Source organism: Gallus gallus, chromosome Z (genome assembly GCF_016699485.2).
Source record: "Gallus gallus isolate bGalGal1 chromosome Z, bGalGal1.mat.broiler.GRCg7b, whole genome shotgun sequence".
Taxonomy (NCBI): domain Eukaryota; kingdom Metazoa; phylum Chordata; class Aves; order Galliformes; family Phasianidae; genus Gallus; species Gallus gallus.
Genome location: NC_052572.1, coordinates 72,268,769 through 72,286,357, shown reverse-complemented (window position 1 = coordinate 72,286,357; position 17,589 = coordinate 72,268,769). Strand labels below are relative to the sequence as shown.

Genomic DNA, 17,589 nt, shown 5'->3' with positions numbered 1-17,589 from the left:
TGTCACTCTTCTCATTCGATTTGCGGCTGCATTTGCTGCCAGTTCCTTTGCAAAGTCTCTCAAGGAAAGCAGAAGAAATGTACTTAATGTAAAGTTCAAGCAAGAACTCCCTGCAGACAGTGGCACTGATAAAGCACTATGCATCACTGCCAGTGAACCACAATGGTCTTCGCAATGGAAGTTCAGCAGTTAACACACAGAGTAAGACTCTGGAATTGTAGAACAGGAATGTATTTCTGCTCCTCCAAAACTGATATCTCTGCAGCGCAGCTGACAGCCTACCCTAACCAGTTACAAGGTTTTACATGTGCACTAACCGTACTTGCAAATAAAGCTCTGCACAGCTGCTTGTACTTGCTCTGTTCACATTTTAACATCTGTAAGTTTGAAGGATATTTTGTGTTTTAAATCACTGTCCGCAAAGATGACAGAACGTGGAAGGAAAGGCCGACACAGCCTAGCCCAGACCTGAGTCAAAGCACTTCAGTCTAACAACATTTGGAAGGACACCCGCTTCCTGACAACTGCTCTTACTTCATTTCTCTCTTTCTTCCTCTTAGGCTTGGCTTTTCTCAGGTGTATGGCTCTGCTACAGCAGGATCCCTCCTGTTCTGCGCACAAAACATACCCTATGACACTCTCTGTAGAGGCAGGACAAGAGCACATTCCATGTGTTACGCCTGCCCTTCCTCATACAGTACGTCCCACATCCTGGTGGAGTCCTCCTAGACCAATGCAATACAAATAATAAATAAAAATAACTTCCTTCTCTTCCTATATTATGGTGAACTCTTTGCTGCTGTTGCTCCTGCACTCTCTGCCAGGCAGGCAGCTGTCCGCTGTCCTGCTGGCTGTGACTGCACACATCTTCTCCCTTTCAGTCCTGTGCTGTCTGCTCCACCAAATGTCTGTGTGTGCACAACTACCAGCACTATCAGATAGCCCCTTTTCTTATCAAGGCACCATAGATAATCCTGTACTACACTTACTCTGCAGAGACTCTTATTTTCCTCTACACATTGTTTGTACATTGACTTTTGCAATTCCACCTGCCCATAGGAGCTAAGACAAGGGCAGAAATTTGCAGCTACCCCTGACAAGCACCTTCTGGGAAATCAAGTGTTTTGTATAGCAAAAAATATTTCCTGATGAGTGTCTGCAACGGAACACTAGCATTCACGTGCAAACAAATAGCGTTAGGCTCCAGGAATAATCACACTGTAAAAGGAACGATATATGTATCTTCTTAGAGCTGCTCTGTTACACGTGGCATTTGTAATCACTTTCATTCCAGCCCTTTGGGGTGTTGCTCCCTCTTAACATTCACTAGAAACTCATTGAATATGACAGGATAAAGGCCTACATGCTTTAAAAAGCTCTTGGTCCCATTCAGTTGTTCAGACAGGGATTAAAACTACTGCAGGCAATAGCAGAGTGGTAAATATTGACTCAGCAGTAAATAAAATCAGCCCATTGAGGTGGAGTGTACAATATGTGCTGGGGGAAGAGTCATCAGAGAGCGGTACTGCTCTTGGGCAGATTGAACAGTTTGCAACACAAAACCACATGCTGTTTCAGGAAAGTCACAGTCTTCATTAAAACAATAAAACTAACACAGAGAATTTACAGCCACAGCAAAAATAAAATAAGGAAATTGCACTTTTGTTCCTAATCTAGTTGGAAAGATTAAGCTGCAAAAGAGATTTCATACTGACGGACAACTTTATCCTAGAATCATAGAAACATCTGAGTTGGAAGGGATCATTAAAGGTCATCTAGTCCAACTCCCCTGCAGTGAGCAGGGGCACCTACAGCTCCATCAGGTGCTCAGAGTACCATCCAACCTGGACTTTAATGACTCCAGGGATGGGGCGTAAATCACATTTCTGGGCAACCTGTGCCAGTGCTTCACCATTCTCATTGTAAAATCCTTCTTACTTGTATCCAACCTAAACATCCTAGCTTTTAATTTGAAACCATTTCCCATTGTCTTATCATAAGGGTCTGTCCCCTTCTTTCTCATAGCCCCCTTTTAGATACTGACAGGCCGCCGTCAGGATTCTCAGAGCCTTCTCTTCTCCACAGAGCACAGCCCCAGCTCTCTCAACCTGTCCTCATAGGAGAAGTGTTCCATCCCTGGGATCATTTCTCTGGCCCTCCTCCAGAAATACCACTTTAATGTATCTAAAAATATGCACATGTAAATTTTAGATCCCGACCAGAATTGTGTTAGAGAATCATACAATTTGTTATTTATTAATTGGAATATGGCTAATATCATTTTTCTCTCAAAAAAAACCTTAAAAATTTTATTGCCAGCTAAAGAAATCCAGACAACATACAAATGACCAAGCGAATAGAAAAACAACAATTTTAATAGATCTTTTCAAACCTCTTAAGTGTTCCAGTCATGAGTGGAACTATATTTGTTCCACTAAAATCAGTAGCTATCATGTTATTTTCTACTCAGTATGTAGCAGTGAACCATGATTCTAACACTAGGCTTAAATTTTGAAGTCCCAGTAGTCTGAGCTCCATGGGCTTTTTTTGTTTCACAGAGCTATCAATAGATAGGATTTGTACGGTGGAAGGAATATTGCAGCAATGCAAAGATGAATTCTCCTTGATCTGATCTGATTGTTCTTCTCTAATTTGGGACACAAAAACAGAAAGTAAAAAAGATGTTTAAAAAGTCCTTAACTGAACAGACACACTGTAGATGTGCATTGGGATGCCTGAGGGCAGGAACGCGGCTCCATTAATGAAATGTCGCAAGCAGAAAAACAGGTAAACAACTCCTGAGCTTTCCTTGTATACCACAAATACTGCTGGTAAAAGAGCAAAAAGTGAAACTACCTCATGAAGCAGATGCGAATGAAGGGGTGGAAGATGCACCTGAGTGGGAAACAGCTTATACAAATGGCATATTCCACAGCAAGCGAAGAAATAAATCTGCTGTTTTCAACCTAAAATCTCCTGTATCTTTGAGAACAACAATGGAAATAATAGACTTGCTGAATAACTTAGAGTTTACATAAATAGGACAAATACATTCCGGTAAATAGCACTGCATACTGTGTATTCTAATAGGCTCTCCTGTGAATCAAGTCACATAGAACACACACATTCAGCACCTGGTTGGACTGGATGATCTTGGAGGTCTTTTCCAATGTCGGTAATTTCATGACCTGTAATTTCCGAGGATCTTCTCAAAAGCCAGGTGCAGGCCCGCAGGTCCACACAAAGAACTGACAGGCTGAATGTGCATCTCTACATGGGCGGAGAAATTTTTTCCTGTCACATCCAGGATGCTGGAAGGAAAAGTATCCCATGTGCAACGAGCGGTGAAATGGAAAACTGGATAATGCATTTGGAAATCAGTACTGTTTTGAAGAGACAGGACTGTCATGCTGAAGTGTCATGCTGAAGCCCTGCCATCCCTTCCCCATTGTTCTCTGCCAGGAAGGAGCCAGATGCTGAGTGGCTTTGTGGAGAGGGCAGAAGGTTTGAGCCTTCCACCCATGCTCTGCAAGAACACTGTATAAAGCTCAGAGACAGGTCCAGTCTCCCCACCATCTCACTGTTTCTAGGCAAGATGGGAAGAGCAAACTGAGCTTTAAAGGCTTAGTTACAGGAGTAAAGGATGCAAAAACAAAAACAAACAAACAAAAACAAAAAGCAAACAAACAAACAAACAAACATAGCCAAATTTCCATTTTCTAAATTACTGGTGATCACAGCCTATTTTATAAATAAACAAAGAGCAGGCAGATAATGTATTGTCCAGCAGCCTCTATGTGATATTCTTCAAAACCAGCTTTAATCTCAGTCTGTGAAAGGAATGCAGAACTCTGAATATGAACAGAAATTTTAAAAGCTTGTAACTGTCAACTGTTAATTTGCAAGCTCAAAGGATCTAATAATGGATTTCACCTTGGAAACAACTAGTGAAGATGCTTTAAGCTTGTAAAATGGAAGCCAAATGCCAAATGAAGGATGAATAAATCAAAATATCTTCACTCATACCTTCTACGAAAGGATACCAGTCAGTGTGTATTTTCTTCACCAAGTAAAGGTTATATCAGAACGGGGATGTAAGAGAATGTAGTGCACTGCAAATGTTAAGAGAGGTGACAACATGAACTGTTACAAAATATCTTTCACCAAATGAAAACAGAACAAAAAATAAAGAGCAAATGTCACTATAACCTGAAGGCTAGGGATGTAAAATGCAGGGTACTGAGGAAATTAAAAAAGGAAGCTGGTTCCAAAGAAAGGTTTCACGAATTGGTTGGCTGTTTAGGACAACACTAATAAATGTCCATTTTTATATATTCATACATTTTATGTTTTCCCAAGATGCCATGCAGTGTTTGCACTTGTTTACATTGCTAAAAGCCATGAAAGCCAAGAAGAGAATTGAGCACGCTTCATTATTCCCACTTGGGTACAGAGGGTGAACTTTAGACCTTTGGGATCCCAGCCAGGGGTTTTCCTCTTGACCTCACTGAGGTCACAGCCTTGCTTCAGGCATCCACAACCCAGCAATACCTTGCAGAAAGATCAAGGGCAAGAAAGACAAAGTCAAAGATTATATGAGGTGGAACAGTTGTTCCTTGCCAGACTGCATTGCTTTCCTAAGAAATAAGTTAAAGTGTCACAAATTCCATCCAAAAAAATTACCTCAGAGGCAAAAAATAAAATAAAATAAAATAAAATAAAATAAAATAAGATGCTACCTACCTGTACATCCATAAGAAGGAAACAGTATTTGTTAGTACTCTTGACAAACTTTAAACATGCCATTTCAAATACCTGCTTCTTCCAAAGCTGCCTCTGCATTGTTTACATAAGTGAACTAACTCACTGCTGTTAATAAGGGACTCATGGATGTTTGCTGTACAGAAAGAACACAAAATATGTATGTCAATGCATTTGTGCAAGTGAAATAATCTACAAATCTGCCTTGATTTTCCACTGCATTACACTGAGAACAGAGTGAACTTAGATTTGCTATACAGAAATGCAATTGTGGCTTCAGAAGAGACATGGGAATCTGATCTATATCTCCCATTTGAATTTCCCTTAGGCCTTATTAGAGAAGTACAAGCAAGATGTATGAAGGCACAGTGTGTATACGTGTACAACATGTACATCGTTTTTGGAGCACTCAAAGGTCTGATTTTTACTGAAAATGCATTGCTTTGTCCAACTAACCAAAAAGCACATCATGCACTTTGCTCATGTCCATGCACGAACGCTGAAATTCTGTCAGCCTTTCAGAACTGCCACAGCCACTGTATGTTAAAAGAAGTGGCATTTCCTATCTTCTGCTGATACTGAGAATGTTTTGCAGTGTTACTTTAATAAGCCAAAGGTGAGAAGGAAGTGAGCGTGTGCAGCAGGGCTTGTGAATAAGAGCAATCAGCAACTTCTGGAGCTGTAATTCTAAGGACCTAGAAAACAAGATTTGCTGATGACAGAGGACAAAACAATGCATAGGACTTTGCCTTGGTATTTTGCAATTCTGCTGGGCAAATTCAATGCCTTTTACATACCTTCATAGAATCATAGAATGGCTTGGGTTGAAAAGGACCTCAAGGACCATCAAGCTCAAATCCCTCCGCTGCAGGCAGAGCCACCAACATCCACATTTAACACCAGACCAGGCTGCCCAGGTCATAATATGTATGTTATATACATTATTTCCTATTGCATGACGCCGCACAGGTCAGAGTTGAAAATCATCAGCACCCAACAGTGCATCCACTTTGATATCACAATACAACACACAGTATGTATTTTATCAGCAGTTCAGTTTAGAGGTGTTGCAGCAGAAGGGAGGAGGGGCACTGAACTGAGGGAAAGGCGCTCAAATCTCATTTTATTCCCGTGCTGGGAAGTGGAAGATGTGCAGCGGCAGCTCTGGGATCAGCAAGTAGGGAGCGACAGCTCTTGTACTCTTGGCTGGCTGCTGACAGCAATGGGTGGTGGGAGCTGGAAGGCGGACATTAACTGAAACGCACAGACTCACAACACCGTGGGTGTAAGCTCTCCTTGCTCACACAACTCCGGGAAAAGCAACCCCAGAAGAAAGCCCACCCAGCTGAATCCACTACGCCCGCCCCTCTCGAGGACGGTGTGAAAGCAAACCCCGCCCACACAGCAGCACTCCCTCGGCTGCCCGCGGCCGGCGCGCAGGCGCAGAGCCGAGAATGGCGCGCAGGCGGAGCTCTCGCGAGAGGCGAGGCGTGAGGAGGGCGGGTCGGTGCCGGGGTGTGGAGGCTCCGCCCCGCGGCATGTGCCTCTGCCTCCACCGCCCGTGGGAGGAGGGAGGGTCGGGTGGCGGCGGCGGCGGCGGCCCCCGGCAGCGCCGGGCGCCTGCGTGTCGTTATGAATCTGCACCAGGTGCTGACGGGGGCCGTGAACCCCGGGGACAACTGCTTCTCCGTGGGGAGCCTGCACGACCAGCCCTTCACGGTGAGTCCCCGCCGGGGCCCGGCAGCCCGCGCGGCTCGCAAAGCAGCTGCGTCAGGTCGCTGCCGGCGCGGGGCTCAGCGCGGGGGGCCGAGCGGGGGCGCCACGCAGCGCGGCGGGCCTGCGGGGCACCTGGCGGACGCGTCCGCAACTTGCCGCGGGCGGCGGTGGGGGCCGTGCGGGGCCGTGCGCGGGAAGATGGAGGCGGCGGGGCGGCCCGCGCCGTTACATAAACGTGGGCCCCGCGATGCCGGAGGAGAGCCCGGAGCTCGGCCTGGCGGCTTCGGGACCGCCCCTGAGCTGCCGGGCCGCGCGGTGCAGAGCAAATGTTGGCAGTGCGTGGTAAAGGCTGAAGCCTTCTGTTAGTGCTCCCGGTCCTCTCTTACACTGCCGTGTTGAGAGCAGGTGTGTGTGTACCGTACCTCCTGTGCTGTCTCCAGAACGTGCCGTTCCTCCTACCTGCTGCCCCACCTGTGTGCTCTTGGCTCTGGGCTGCTTTGGCCTTGCCAGGTGTTGTCCTTGCTTCCAAAAACCCGCAGCTGTCAGTAGAGGACACATACTGAAGTTGGAAGACTTGTTAAATGGAAGCCGTTGTCACTTCACCTTCCCACTGTACCAAACTGTCTGATTTCACATATCCAGAAATGCAAAAGACCACGAGTGGTAGGGAATCATTTGGTTAGACACCAAAGTTTGTTCTACTTCACCAGTGATGTGACAAGTAAGACACGGACACAGGGAGTTTCCCATTTTGACATAATTGCTTTTTGAGGGAGACAGGTGAAGTTTTCAGTGCCACTGAAGAGCTCTCTGCTTGCTCCAGCCTAACCTACAGAAAGTGTTAGAATTCCATAAACGAGGTCAAAAGAGTCATAAATCTCTCTCTGGGGAGAAAGAAGTGATTGCAGAGTGCAGCTTCCACTGGTTGTCTTTACGGTCTCTTGTTTGCAAGAACAGTTTTGACATAAATACAGAGGCTGTGTTTCCTGTACACACACTGATCTTGACTTGGTTTTCCCCTTTTACTCAGAAGGCTATTAATGAATTTCTCTTCCTCAGATTTAAAACTGCCAGCAGAAGTACCTTGGCTTGTTGCTTTTTTGTTGGCTTTCTTTCTGTCTTTGTTTCTTTCTCTTTTTTTTCTTTGTCATTCATTTTATAGCACTGTATTAAACTCACTAGATTGTTCTGAAAGATAACCAAGTGGAAGAAAGGTTTTTCTAATTTTTTTGGGGGTGGAAACAATAGGCTTAATCTTTAGAACTTGAAACAGGAACATGGAGAGCTCTTTTCCTGTATCTGAAATAATAAAACATGAATAAAAAGCGAGGAAAGGGAAATTCACCTCTCCCACCTATGCCAATGTATGTTGCATGTGTGAGGAGTGGAGCTAGATGATTTTTAAGATCCCTTCCAACTGAAGGCTTTCTGTGAGAAGTATTCAGCCCAGGCGAACAAATTGTGTTATATTTGCGTTCAGTCCAGCAGAAGGCATAGGTACTTGATATAATTAACGGTGGTCAGTTTTCTATCTTGTTATTATAAGCTTTTGTTCCTAGCCAACTTTTTTTTTTTTTTTTAGTGCTTTTCATTAGAGTTGGGTTTTTTTTTGTTGTTGTTTTTGTTGTTTTTTTTATGTGAGAAATTCGTCTTCCTTAAGGTCGTAGAATGGCTGTTTGAAACTTCTACCTTCAGACACATGACGGAATTATTACTCAGCTATCACAGAATAATACACAGTCTTTTTAATTGATCTATTGTGAGTGAGGGCATCCCAGACTTTTGAATGTGATTCTTTTCATGTGTTAGGGACATAACCACCCTTGAGACCCACTAGTGGTAAAAGTGGCCCTGAGGAGCCCTGTGAGTTACCTTAGATACAGCAGTTCAATTGGCAACACAGAAGAAACAAGAGGAAAGGTGACTGTAGTGCGGTAAGCTTCCAGTGTAGGAGCTGAGGAGAGGCTGTTTCCAGAGAGCTCCTGTGTCCTGCTAAGTGCCATCCATTGGTCTGCTTCATCTGGGAGCTTCTCATGACATTAGGCCCAGCAGAGTTCTGCACTGTCTTTATAGTCTGCATCATCGACCCGTATATGTTTGCCTGTGCCTTACACCTATATGAATATATATATATGACTGTATAAATTATGTATGCATGCATACTTTTAGAAATAAAACTGTGAATAGTAGCTTAAATAGGCAGTGTGGCAGTACACAGAGTTTGAGAGGTGCTATGCTATGTAGGAGATTGAGACTCTTGCTCATTTACTGCTATGATTGCATTAGGACTGGAGTCCCACTTACCAGTATTTCTTTCGAAGAGTCATGTATATTGGACTTCCACTGTAGAAAGAAATGAGAATGTTACACGTGATTGCTTGCATTTTTATCCTTTAAAGCTGCATGCTTTTACTGCACAGTTAGTGTCAAAATTCTAGAATCACAGATGCTGGAATGGCTTGGATTGGAAGGAACCTTAAAGTCCATCTAGTTCCAACTAGCGGGTTTGCCAGCCACTAGATCACATCGCCCAGGGCCCCATCCAATCTGGCCTTGAACACCTCCAGGGTTGGGGCATCCACAGCTTCTCTGCGCAGCCTGTGCTGGCCCTTCACCACCCTCTGAGCGAAGAATTTCCATTATCTTATTACAACAATCCCTGGTGAGGAATGTCTTTCCATATGTAAAATCATATATCTTTTGAGGAGTTTAACAAGTGATGTTTGACGAGGAGAAAAAGATTACGAAAAAATGAAATGATGGATAGAAATTTTCTGAAAACTCTCTGTGCCATGCAGAGCAATGTTTATTTTCACAGACCCAAAACATATTTCACTTTCTAATTTCAGGCTTGTTTTGCTGTGTCACCAGCTAGTAAAGTCCATCTTCCCCCAGCTTAGACTAGTCCTACCTTGGTTATTTGTGTAACAAAAGGACAGAGTGTTGTTTAATAAACATTACAACAACATGGTAATGTAAACAGTATCTCCTTGTCTAATTGTGCAAAGTCATCTTTTTGTAAATATTTCAGGACATTTTTAATGTGAAAAGTTTTTGCATCATATCTCTTTCTAAAGCAGGCAGCGTTTGGTTTTGTGTTTTTTGTTTTTTTAAAATATATTTTAAAATTTTTCTAGACATTATTTCCGTAGTATGGTAGTGTTCTTTCAAACATAAAATGCAACCCCCTCTCCCCACCCCCCTCAAAAACAAAACACCAATCCATCTGCAGGAATAGAGATGAGCAAGAGTATGGGAATGAGATGCTTATACACTGGAGCTACTTCTTGTCTGGTAGAAAACGAAATGAAAACTGTTGTGGATAAGGCCTGCTGTAAAAAGTAGATAAAAGGTGAGTAGTTGGCAGAATTCATTTTTGTTGGATGTGAGACTGTTAGGACGTACCCTAACAGTAATGTTACTTCTGAGCACTGACTTCCATTCATTACACAGTGCTGAAATACCTTGTACAGTTTTCTGTGCTGAAAAAAAAAAAAAGTGTAAGTATAAAACTAGTTCAGAAGTTAGTTTGGTGCTCTTGTTTTCAGTGTCTTTTTATGTGTACTACTGCTTAGAAACCACCATCTCGATTGGAGTCAGGGCTCCAGTAAATGTGTGTGAGAATGATTTCACAGAAACTGCTTGAAAAAGACCAATCTGGGGACAGCAATGGACAGCTTAGGTTGGTCTCCTCTGCTGAAGTATCTAGTTAGCAGGACATATCACAGGACTGGGTTGGTAGACAAGGGGAGGAGAGAGAGCCTGTTGCAGTTACTTTCGGCGGACAGGTTAGTTACCTATTCCAACATGTTTTCTGTTGAATGTTACTCTACCTTCCCTTCTGTATGCTGTGCCTTTTGTCCTTGAACCTGTGTTTCTCCTGTGTGTTACTTTAATTAAACATGGAAAGTAACCTCCTGAGTCATGGGTGTCCCACCTGTTGGCTTGCCCGGGCTGCACTGAGTGAAGAGGAATTGTCTTGAAGGGTGTGTGTGTATATATGTATATACATATTTATATATATGTATATATACATATAGGTCCTACACATAGGTTGCTCTGAAAGTAGTGCCTCATATTTATTTCTTTGTAAGCTGCAACAGTAGCACCATAACTCTGTTTGGTAAAGCAAATTCCCAGCTACAAAATGCTGTTTTTCAACACACACACCACCATTAGCTATGCATTTTCATTAGTAGTGAACAGAAGCCTGCATGCCATGCTTGTAGAAACCTGCACCAGCAGAGATGAAACACACCACCCACTGCCTCACTGTGCTCACATCCACTGTTTGGTCTCCATAAATGCTCACAGCCATTGATGAATTGTCAGTGGGTACCATTTTTTTTTTCTCTGTGGAGGAATTCAATGACACACCATTGATCCATGTGCACTTCCATGTCAGTTACTGTTCTGACAGAGTGCCCTTCTGCTGTCTGTCACAGCAACAAAATACTGGTGGGAAGGTTCAACCTGTACTACTGTACCTCTGACAGCTGCTTCTGGTCATAGAATCATAGAATGGCCTGGGTTGAAAAGGGCCACAATGATCATCGAGTTTCAACCTCCCTGCTATATGCAGGGTCTCCAACCACCAGACCAGGCTGCCCAGAGCCACATCCAGCCTGGCCTTGAATGCCTCCAGGGATGGGGCATCCATAACCTCATTCGGCAACCTGTTCCAGTGCGTCACCACCCTCTGGGTGAAAAACTTCCTCCTAATATCCAACCTAAACCTCCCCTGTCTCAATTTAAAACCATTCCCCCTTGTCCTGTCACTATCCACCCTCGTAAACAGCCGTTCTCCCTCCTGTTTATATGCTCCCTTCAAGTACTGGAAGGCCACAATGAGGTCTCTCCAAAGCCTTCTTTTCTCCAGGCTGAACAATCCCAGTTCCCTCAACCTTTCTTCATAGGTGAGGTGCTCCAGCCCTCTGTTCGTCTTAGTGGCCCTGATGTCAGAGGCCAAGGTAATAAAATAGGAAGCATTACTTTCAGAGCAGTCTTCATCCGATATATACTATAGTTAATGTCTATAAGTAACAAAACATCTTAGATTTAATGTCCTCTATTAAAAAATGGAAAGGAGACCAACAAAACCATAAAACTCATGGGACACATGACTTTGTTTTTTGTGAAACCAGTGCATCGGTCTGCTTAGGTGAAAGTTGCTGCCATTCTCAGTGAGGTCTCAAGGTGCTCTTCAGAGATTTTGGATGAGATTTTATTTTTCCTGTGTTTCCTCCTTGAAAACAGTTGTTCACAACAGCGTACCAAAAAGCAGTGATATGCATAAGGTGTGACTGTGAAGAATGGGATATTTCTTTTTTGCTAAAACTGGGATCATAACAGTCTGGTAAAGAGACATGATCGGATGTTTCAGTTGAATGTCTGATTGCCACTGCAGTGGCGGGGAACAGATGAATTGCCAGCTGTGCTGGGCCACGTGCAGGCCCTAGGTTGAATATGCTTGTCCTAAGTCATCCTCCCGCTTAGCTGTGTTTATATTTGGAAGCTCTTCGAAAATGTATTGTGTTTTTTTTTATTTGTCTTAATACTTCTTTGAGGACAGATCTACTCTGTGGTTTTAAGAACTAGCTCTGCAGCTTGCTGAGGATTGGGAAGTCAAGGTTACCAAGTGTGGTCTGAGATGTCTGAATAGACCCATGTCAGAAGCAATTCTTTTTTTCTGAAGTGTACATTTTTTATCAGGTAATGTGGAGAGTGACCAAAATGTAAGGATAGAATGATTGCAGGGTTTTGTTGTTGCTGTTTTCAGAGAATTAAGATCCCAGCAAGACATTGGTTTTACTCCAGCCATAGCTTGGATTCCTGAGTGCATTTATAATTATTTGTTGGAATAGGAAACTAGTGGAAAGAAATGAAGTTCCCCAACTGGTGGAGGAGGTGGAGGGCTTTGTGCAGTATTTGGCACTTCATTCTTCTGAAAGCTTTTCTGGTAAAGCTGTGTTCTCTCTTTTGGGAGACTTGTAGTTTCTTAAAATTGCCTTCATACAAAGCAGTAAATTCAACAAAATGACTTTGGGAAAATATGTATATATTGTACTTCTGAGTAACCTTTGCCTAGTAGGCTATGAATTTAATTAATGAGTCAGCAAGTGAGATAGTGACATCAGAAAAACATGTTCTTTGATGAATAGGTTGCAAGTTTAATGTGTCATTATGATGTGAAAATAATCAGTTAAAAATCTGTACAGAAAATAGTATTAAGTCTCTTTTGTAATGAGTTTTAAATCAGAATCTGCAGTTCAGTATATGCGTTTGTAATAAATGATCCTGTTTTGACTGGAGGAACTATGGCACTTGAAACTCCTTGCAGCTGAAGAGGAGACAGGACAGGAAGGGGTACCAAAAATAACCACTACTAAATGGTCAGAAATTAATGTAGGTATTTAGCCTGAAGAAGTATTTTAGACAGGACTTTCACCTATCAAGTCATTTTAAATCTGGTTTGGTGGTCAGCAGATTGGAAAAATGAATACTGGTAGGGAATGATGATCGTTTTTTACTGAATCAGGTTGTTTTTGTGGAACATCACTGAATGTATTGTCAAGAAATTTAGCTTTACACTGAAATATTTTTTTCTTGTTTGTCTGTTTTAATACATGCAATGGTGAGATATTCTAGTGCAGGTTTGGCCAAAAGTGCTCTTAAACCTGAAACATCTGAAAGTATGACCGTGATGTTTTGAATTTGCAAGTATAATGTTACACTTTTCTGCCTTTTTTTTTTTTTTTTTTTTTCCCCAAATCAAGAGACTTCTTCACTATATGTACTAGAACTAGCAGGGCTAACTGTAAGGAATGATCCTTTATGTCAGTGTTCTGCAGACTTCCCTCTGCAATTCTTGTATTTTGTATTATATTTCTTGAATCTTTTTGACCAATAAATTGCTGTCACAGTCAGTCTTTGTCTGTCTTTTAATGTAACTCTGTTGGTGCTCATAGTTTTGCTAGTAGCTTCCTGGCTCTTACATTTTTGTTATTTGTGCATTCCTTGTTGCTGGACTTCAGTGCTCGAAAGCTGTATTTCATGTTTTCTCAAATGTTTAATTATTCTTTCTATTTTAATATGTGCCTAACTTCTAATATAACTCACCTAAAGGTAGGAAGAATTATTTGACTTGGACATTAAAATAATAATCATCTGCCACTATAAATATGTTAGATACATCAAATTACATAGTGACAATATGAGCTTAAAATGAATCCATGGAATGCCAGTAACATGAAGCTCAACGAGTCTGAAACTTCTCTAAAACTAAGCTTCATTCTTTTATTCCTTTGGAATTTTAAATTTTGCCGAATGCTTCATGCCATCTTATCTTCCTGCTTCCATTCCCCTTTTTCAAAAACTTAGTTTTAGGTATCTCTGCCTTCAATCCAGGAAGTATATATTACTTTGAGTGATTTTTGTTTTTCATGGTTTTTTCATCTCTCGTAGACTTTTTCATAACTCCATTTTGTCTCTTCTGTCTTGAACTTTTTTTCTTAATGGGTGTGTTGTGGTGGACTTGTAAGCATCTTCTGTTGCTTGATTGAGATTGTAGACATCCATTTGATCTTTGTAAATGTCTGTGGGGTTCTACATAGATAAAATATATGGGAGATGCCATTTCACTGATATGCTTTAAGTATTTTGCTGATATGCTTTAAGTAATTTATTTAATTCTGAGATTCTGCTTTTTTTGTGAGTTCTTTGTGTTTATATTTGTTTTTATTTGTTTTTGTTTTGTTTTTAGGCATATGCATCAGGATGTGATATCGTTGTATTAGGAACTGACTTTGAAAGATTACAGATAATCCCAGGAGCAAAACATGGAAACATTCAAGTGGGATGTGTGGACTGTTCGATGCAACAGGGAAAGGTATGTGGTGCTTCTAATAATATTCTTGGAATGTCTTCTTAAGTCATGGGTGTCCAACCTTTAGACTTTCATGGGCCACACTGAGTGAAGATTAATTGTCTTGGACCACGTATAAAATATATAATATAGTTAATAAATATAAGTAAAAACTTAGTTTGTTTTGATGGAAGTGGTTGTAATTCTTCGTGAGTTCCCGAGGCATACATCAGAGATTTTTTATTTCATCCTTGAAAATGGTTGTTTGCATATGTGCATACTGCCAGAAAGCAATAACACGGATAAGGCATGATTGCAAAGCAAGGGATAAGTTTATCTGTTAAAGGTGCTACAAAAGTCTAGTAAGAAAACACGATGAAAGTTTTGAATTGAATATCCAATTTCAATTCTATACATTCAGTTTGAAAATTTGCATGTAATGTATTTACATTGACTAAAAATGCATTTACAAATATACCCCAAAATGTTTAATTTTTTCAGCCATCTTGAAACCTCACATTCCTTTATCAGAATGAAAAGCAAGAGTGTGTATTTTTCACTGTTCAAAGAACTGTGTTTAGGCAATGTATCAAAATGTAAAAAAAAATATTCACCATAGCTTGAGTTAGCTGTGTTGTGCCCTTCCTGTGTACTGGTTTCATGGTTTGTTGATTGTTGTTGAGTGATGGGTGCATGCCTGGGGCTAAGCCAAGCTGCTTAGCAGGGAAGAGCTGCTACCGTGATTGCAGAGGGTGGACTGCAGTCTGGGGTGGGCTGGGCCACATACAGTGTGTGGGTTGGACATGTCTGTGTTGAGAACTTTCTCAGAGTATGGATGCGTTCAAGTTAAGACATATGTACTAGAATGAAGGTGAAAATGACTGATTGCTTCATCTGTTTGCTTTTGGTTAGCAACATAGCAAATGGGAAATAATAAGCATAGTTATGAAACTGTGGAAGATAAGATGGGACTGCACAGGAGGATGCGTAAAGGGAAAAAAAAAAATGACCAAAAGATTCATAAGGTGGGAGCAAAAGTAGTTTATTCGCTCTGGGTTCATGCTGCTCAGTTTTGTCATTGCCATGCTTTGTCATGTCGGTGGCTGGCAGCAGATGAGTCCTTCCACAAAAATAATTTCCATATCATGGAAGAATAATATATCTTTCACGTAACTAATAAAGGCTTAAAACTGTTTATGGACAGAATCTTCCTTTTTTGAGTTCCCATCTCTGTCTATTGGGATGACACAGTGTGGTTAATCTCTTTGCCAGTGAAGCTGGAACTGTGGTACATATTGGCTCATGCAAACATCTAAGATTTTTTAAAAATTGATTCCTTTAAGCTGTAGTAGGGTGATAGCATTACTGTTCTGCACATGTAAGCTTTTAAGTTGCTGACAGTTTTGGTTAAATTCTGGTGTCCATCCTGAGGTGAGATCTCTGCGTGAAAACTGCATTGTATGTGCATGTGAAATCTGTGAACGACCATCTAGATGATTCATAGTCACTCTATATTCCTATTTTTTAATATTTGAGTGAATTCTTGTAAGGGTAGTGTGGGAACATTAATGAAAATGGGGAAGTGTTCTCCTCTCCACCTCTGGTAGTTTTAAGCTATAAAGAATGCTGTGTTTCTCCACTGTGGAAAAAAAAAATGTTTGAGCTCACTGGATGTCTGTTAACAGATTGTGAAATAGATATGCAGATAGCATAAATATAAAAATATAAAATGTAAACATTTCTCTGTAGTTTTGGAGGGAGGGTTGTTTTGACTATTTGACATCAGTTCTGACCAAATTTCAATAATAAACAGTCCTTCTAAATTAATACCTATCTATACAGCAAACTATTCAACTTCATAAGTTTTAGGATTTTAGCACTTTTTAAGTAGGCCTCTGTCATGATTTTCATTCTGCAAGTTAGTATAGTTTGCTGCTAGTAGTTAGAATAGGTGAATTGCTAAAATTCTATGTTGTAAATAACTAGGAAGCGTTGGATGGACAGGTTACTGCATTTCCAGTTTGCTGCTGCAGGGGTTGCTTATCTTCTTACTGCTTCATCATTCCTGACACAGATTTCTCATTCATTGACCTCCAGGTTACTCTTTGGTGCTTAAGATCTGTAGGAAGAAACAGAATGCAAATAATGCAGCTTAGTTTGGCTGTAATTTTCAACCTTTCTTGCAAGCATCTATTAATAACCTGTAGTTTATGAATTATGCACCTTTTTAGTTTTTCTCCTTATGGAAAACTGCTGTCAAGCATAATCTACAAATAATGGGGCTTTAGCCTGTTTGAATAATCTGCATCATTCTCCATTTTCCTCTGTTTTTGCCCTCTAAATGTAATTCTAATTTACTGGATAGCTAATGCATTGTGAAGCTACTTTGAAGAAGCAACAGCTTAGTAGTTGATGTTTAATCAACCCCTTCTTAGGCTTTGAAGCATTGAGTAGATTATTGCCACTGTCATCTTTCTTTCCACTCTACTTTTGGGGATATATATATATACACATATATATGTGTATGAGAATTTATTTAGCACTATGTTTTACTGATGTTAAAGAAAAAATAGATACTAATTAAAATTTTGATTTAGTTTACGTGCTAATGTTTCTACAGGTTAACTGTAGGAAATGGTAAGCAAAAGCACTTTAAGAGTTTTTATCATTAGGGCTGTTAGTTATTTTGAATATGTAAGCGTAGTTTACAATTCAGGTTTTGTGATTTTGTGAGCTGTACTTTTTTTAAGGTAACAGTCTGTGTTTACAGGGGAATTGATTGTTTTATTTTCTACAGTCTGGTAGTGATAGCATAGCTTGGTAAGAGTTGCAGATGTGTCACAAGTGAGAAAAATGAAGAGGCATTCTTTGCAGCGTGGAGAACTAATGGGGGAAAAACTTAAGGGTATCAAGAAACTATTTGAATTATACTAAAACTTCTTAACATGAGACCAGTTCTATTCCTAGTTTGGATGAAACAGTGAGGGCGGACAGAGTTGTTGCCCTACAGGGAGGTGCTTCATTCCTGAATGTTCATACAAGAATGGCTGTAACCTTTCTCTTACACCTGAGTAGAACTTCTCTATACTTGACTAATAAAACGACTTAAGAACATAAGACAAGTTTGGTTTCCTTCTGAGCAGTTATTGTAGTAATTTAGGAAGCTCTTCAACACACAAAACTCCATTATTCCTTTCAGTGACACGCTGTTCAGCGAGGCAAGTGAAAGTGTCTGTATTGCTGCAGTA

The 17,589-nt window shown here is 41.0% G+C and overlaps 1 protein-coding gene across 6 annotated transcripts in view; it reads left to right on the top strand.

Annotated features, from left to right (window-relative positions):
• Positions 1-6,331: 6,331 nt before the first annotated feature.
• The window catches only part of DMXL1 (Dmx like 1), a 75,881-nt gene continuing 64,623 nt past the window's right edge, over positions 6,332-17,589 (top strand). For all 6 annotated transcript variants that reach the window (XR_005843172.2, XM_015280682.4, XM_015280679.4 and 3 more), the window contains exons 1-2: positions 6,332-6,480; positions 14,240-14,365. Coding sequence is in view for 5 of the 6 variants with exons in the window: in XM_015280682.4 (XP_015136168.2) it covers positions 6,394-6,480; positions 14,240-14,365 (213 nt within the window). In the remaining variant the exon portion in view is untranslated. The remainder of the gene's footprint in view (positions 6,481-14,239; positions 14,366-17,589) is intronic.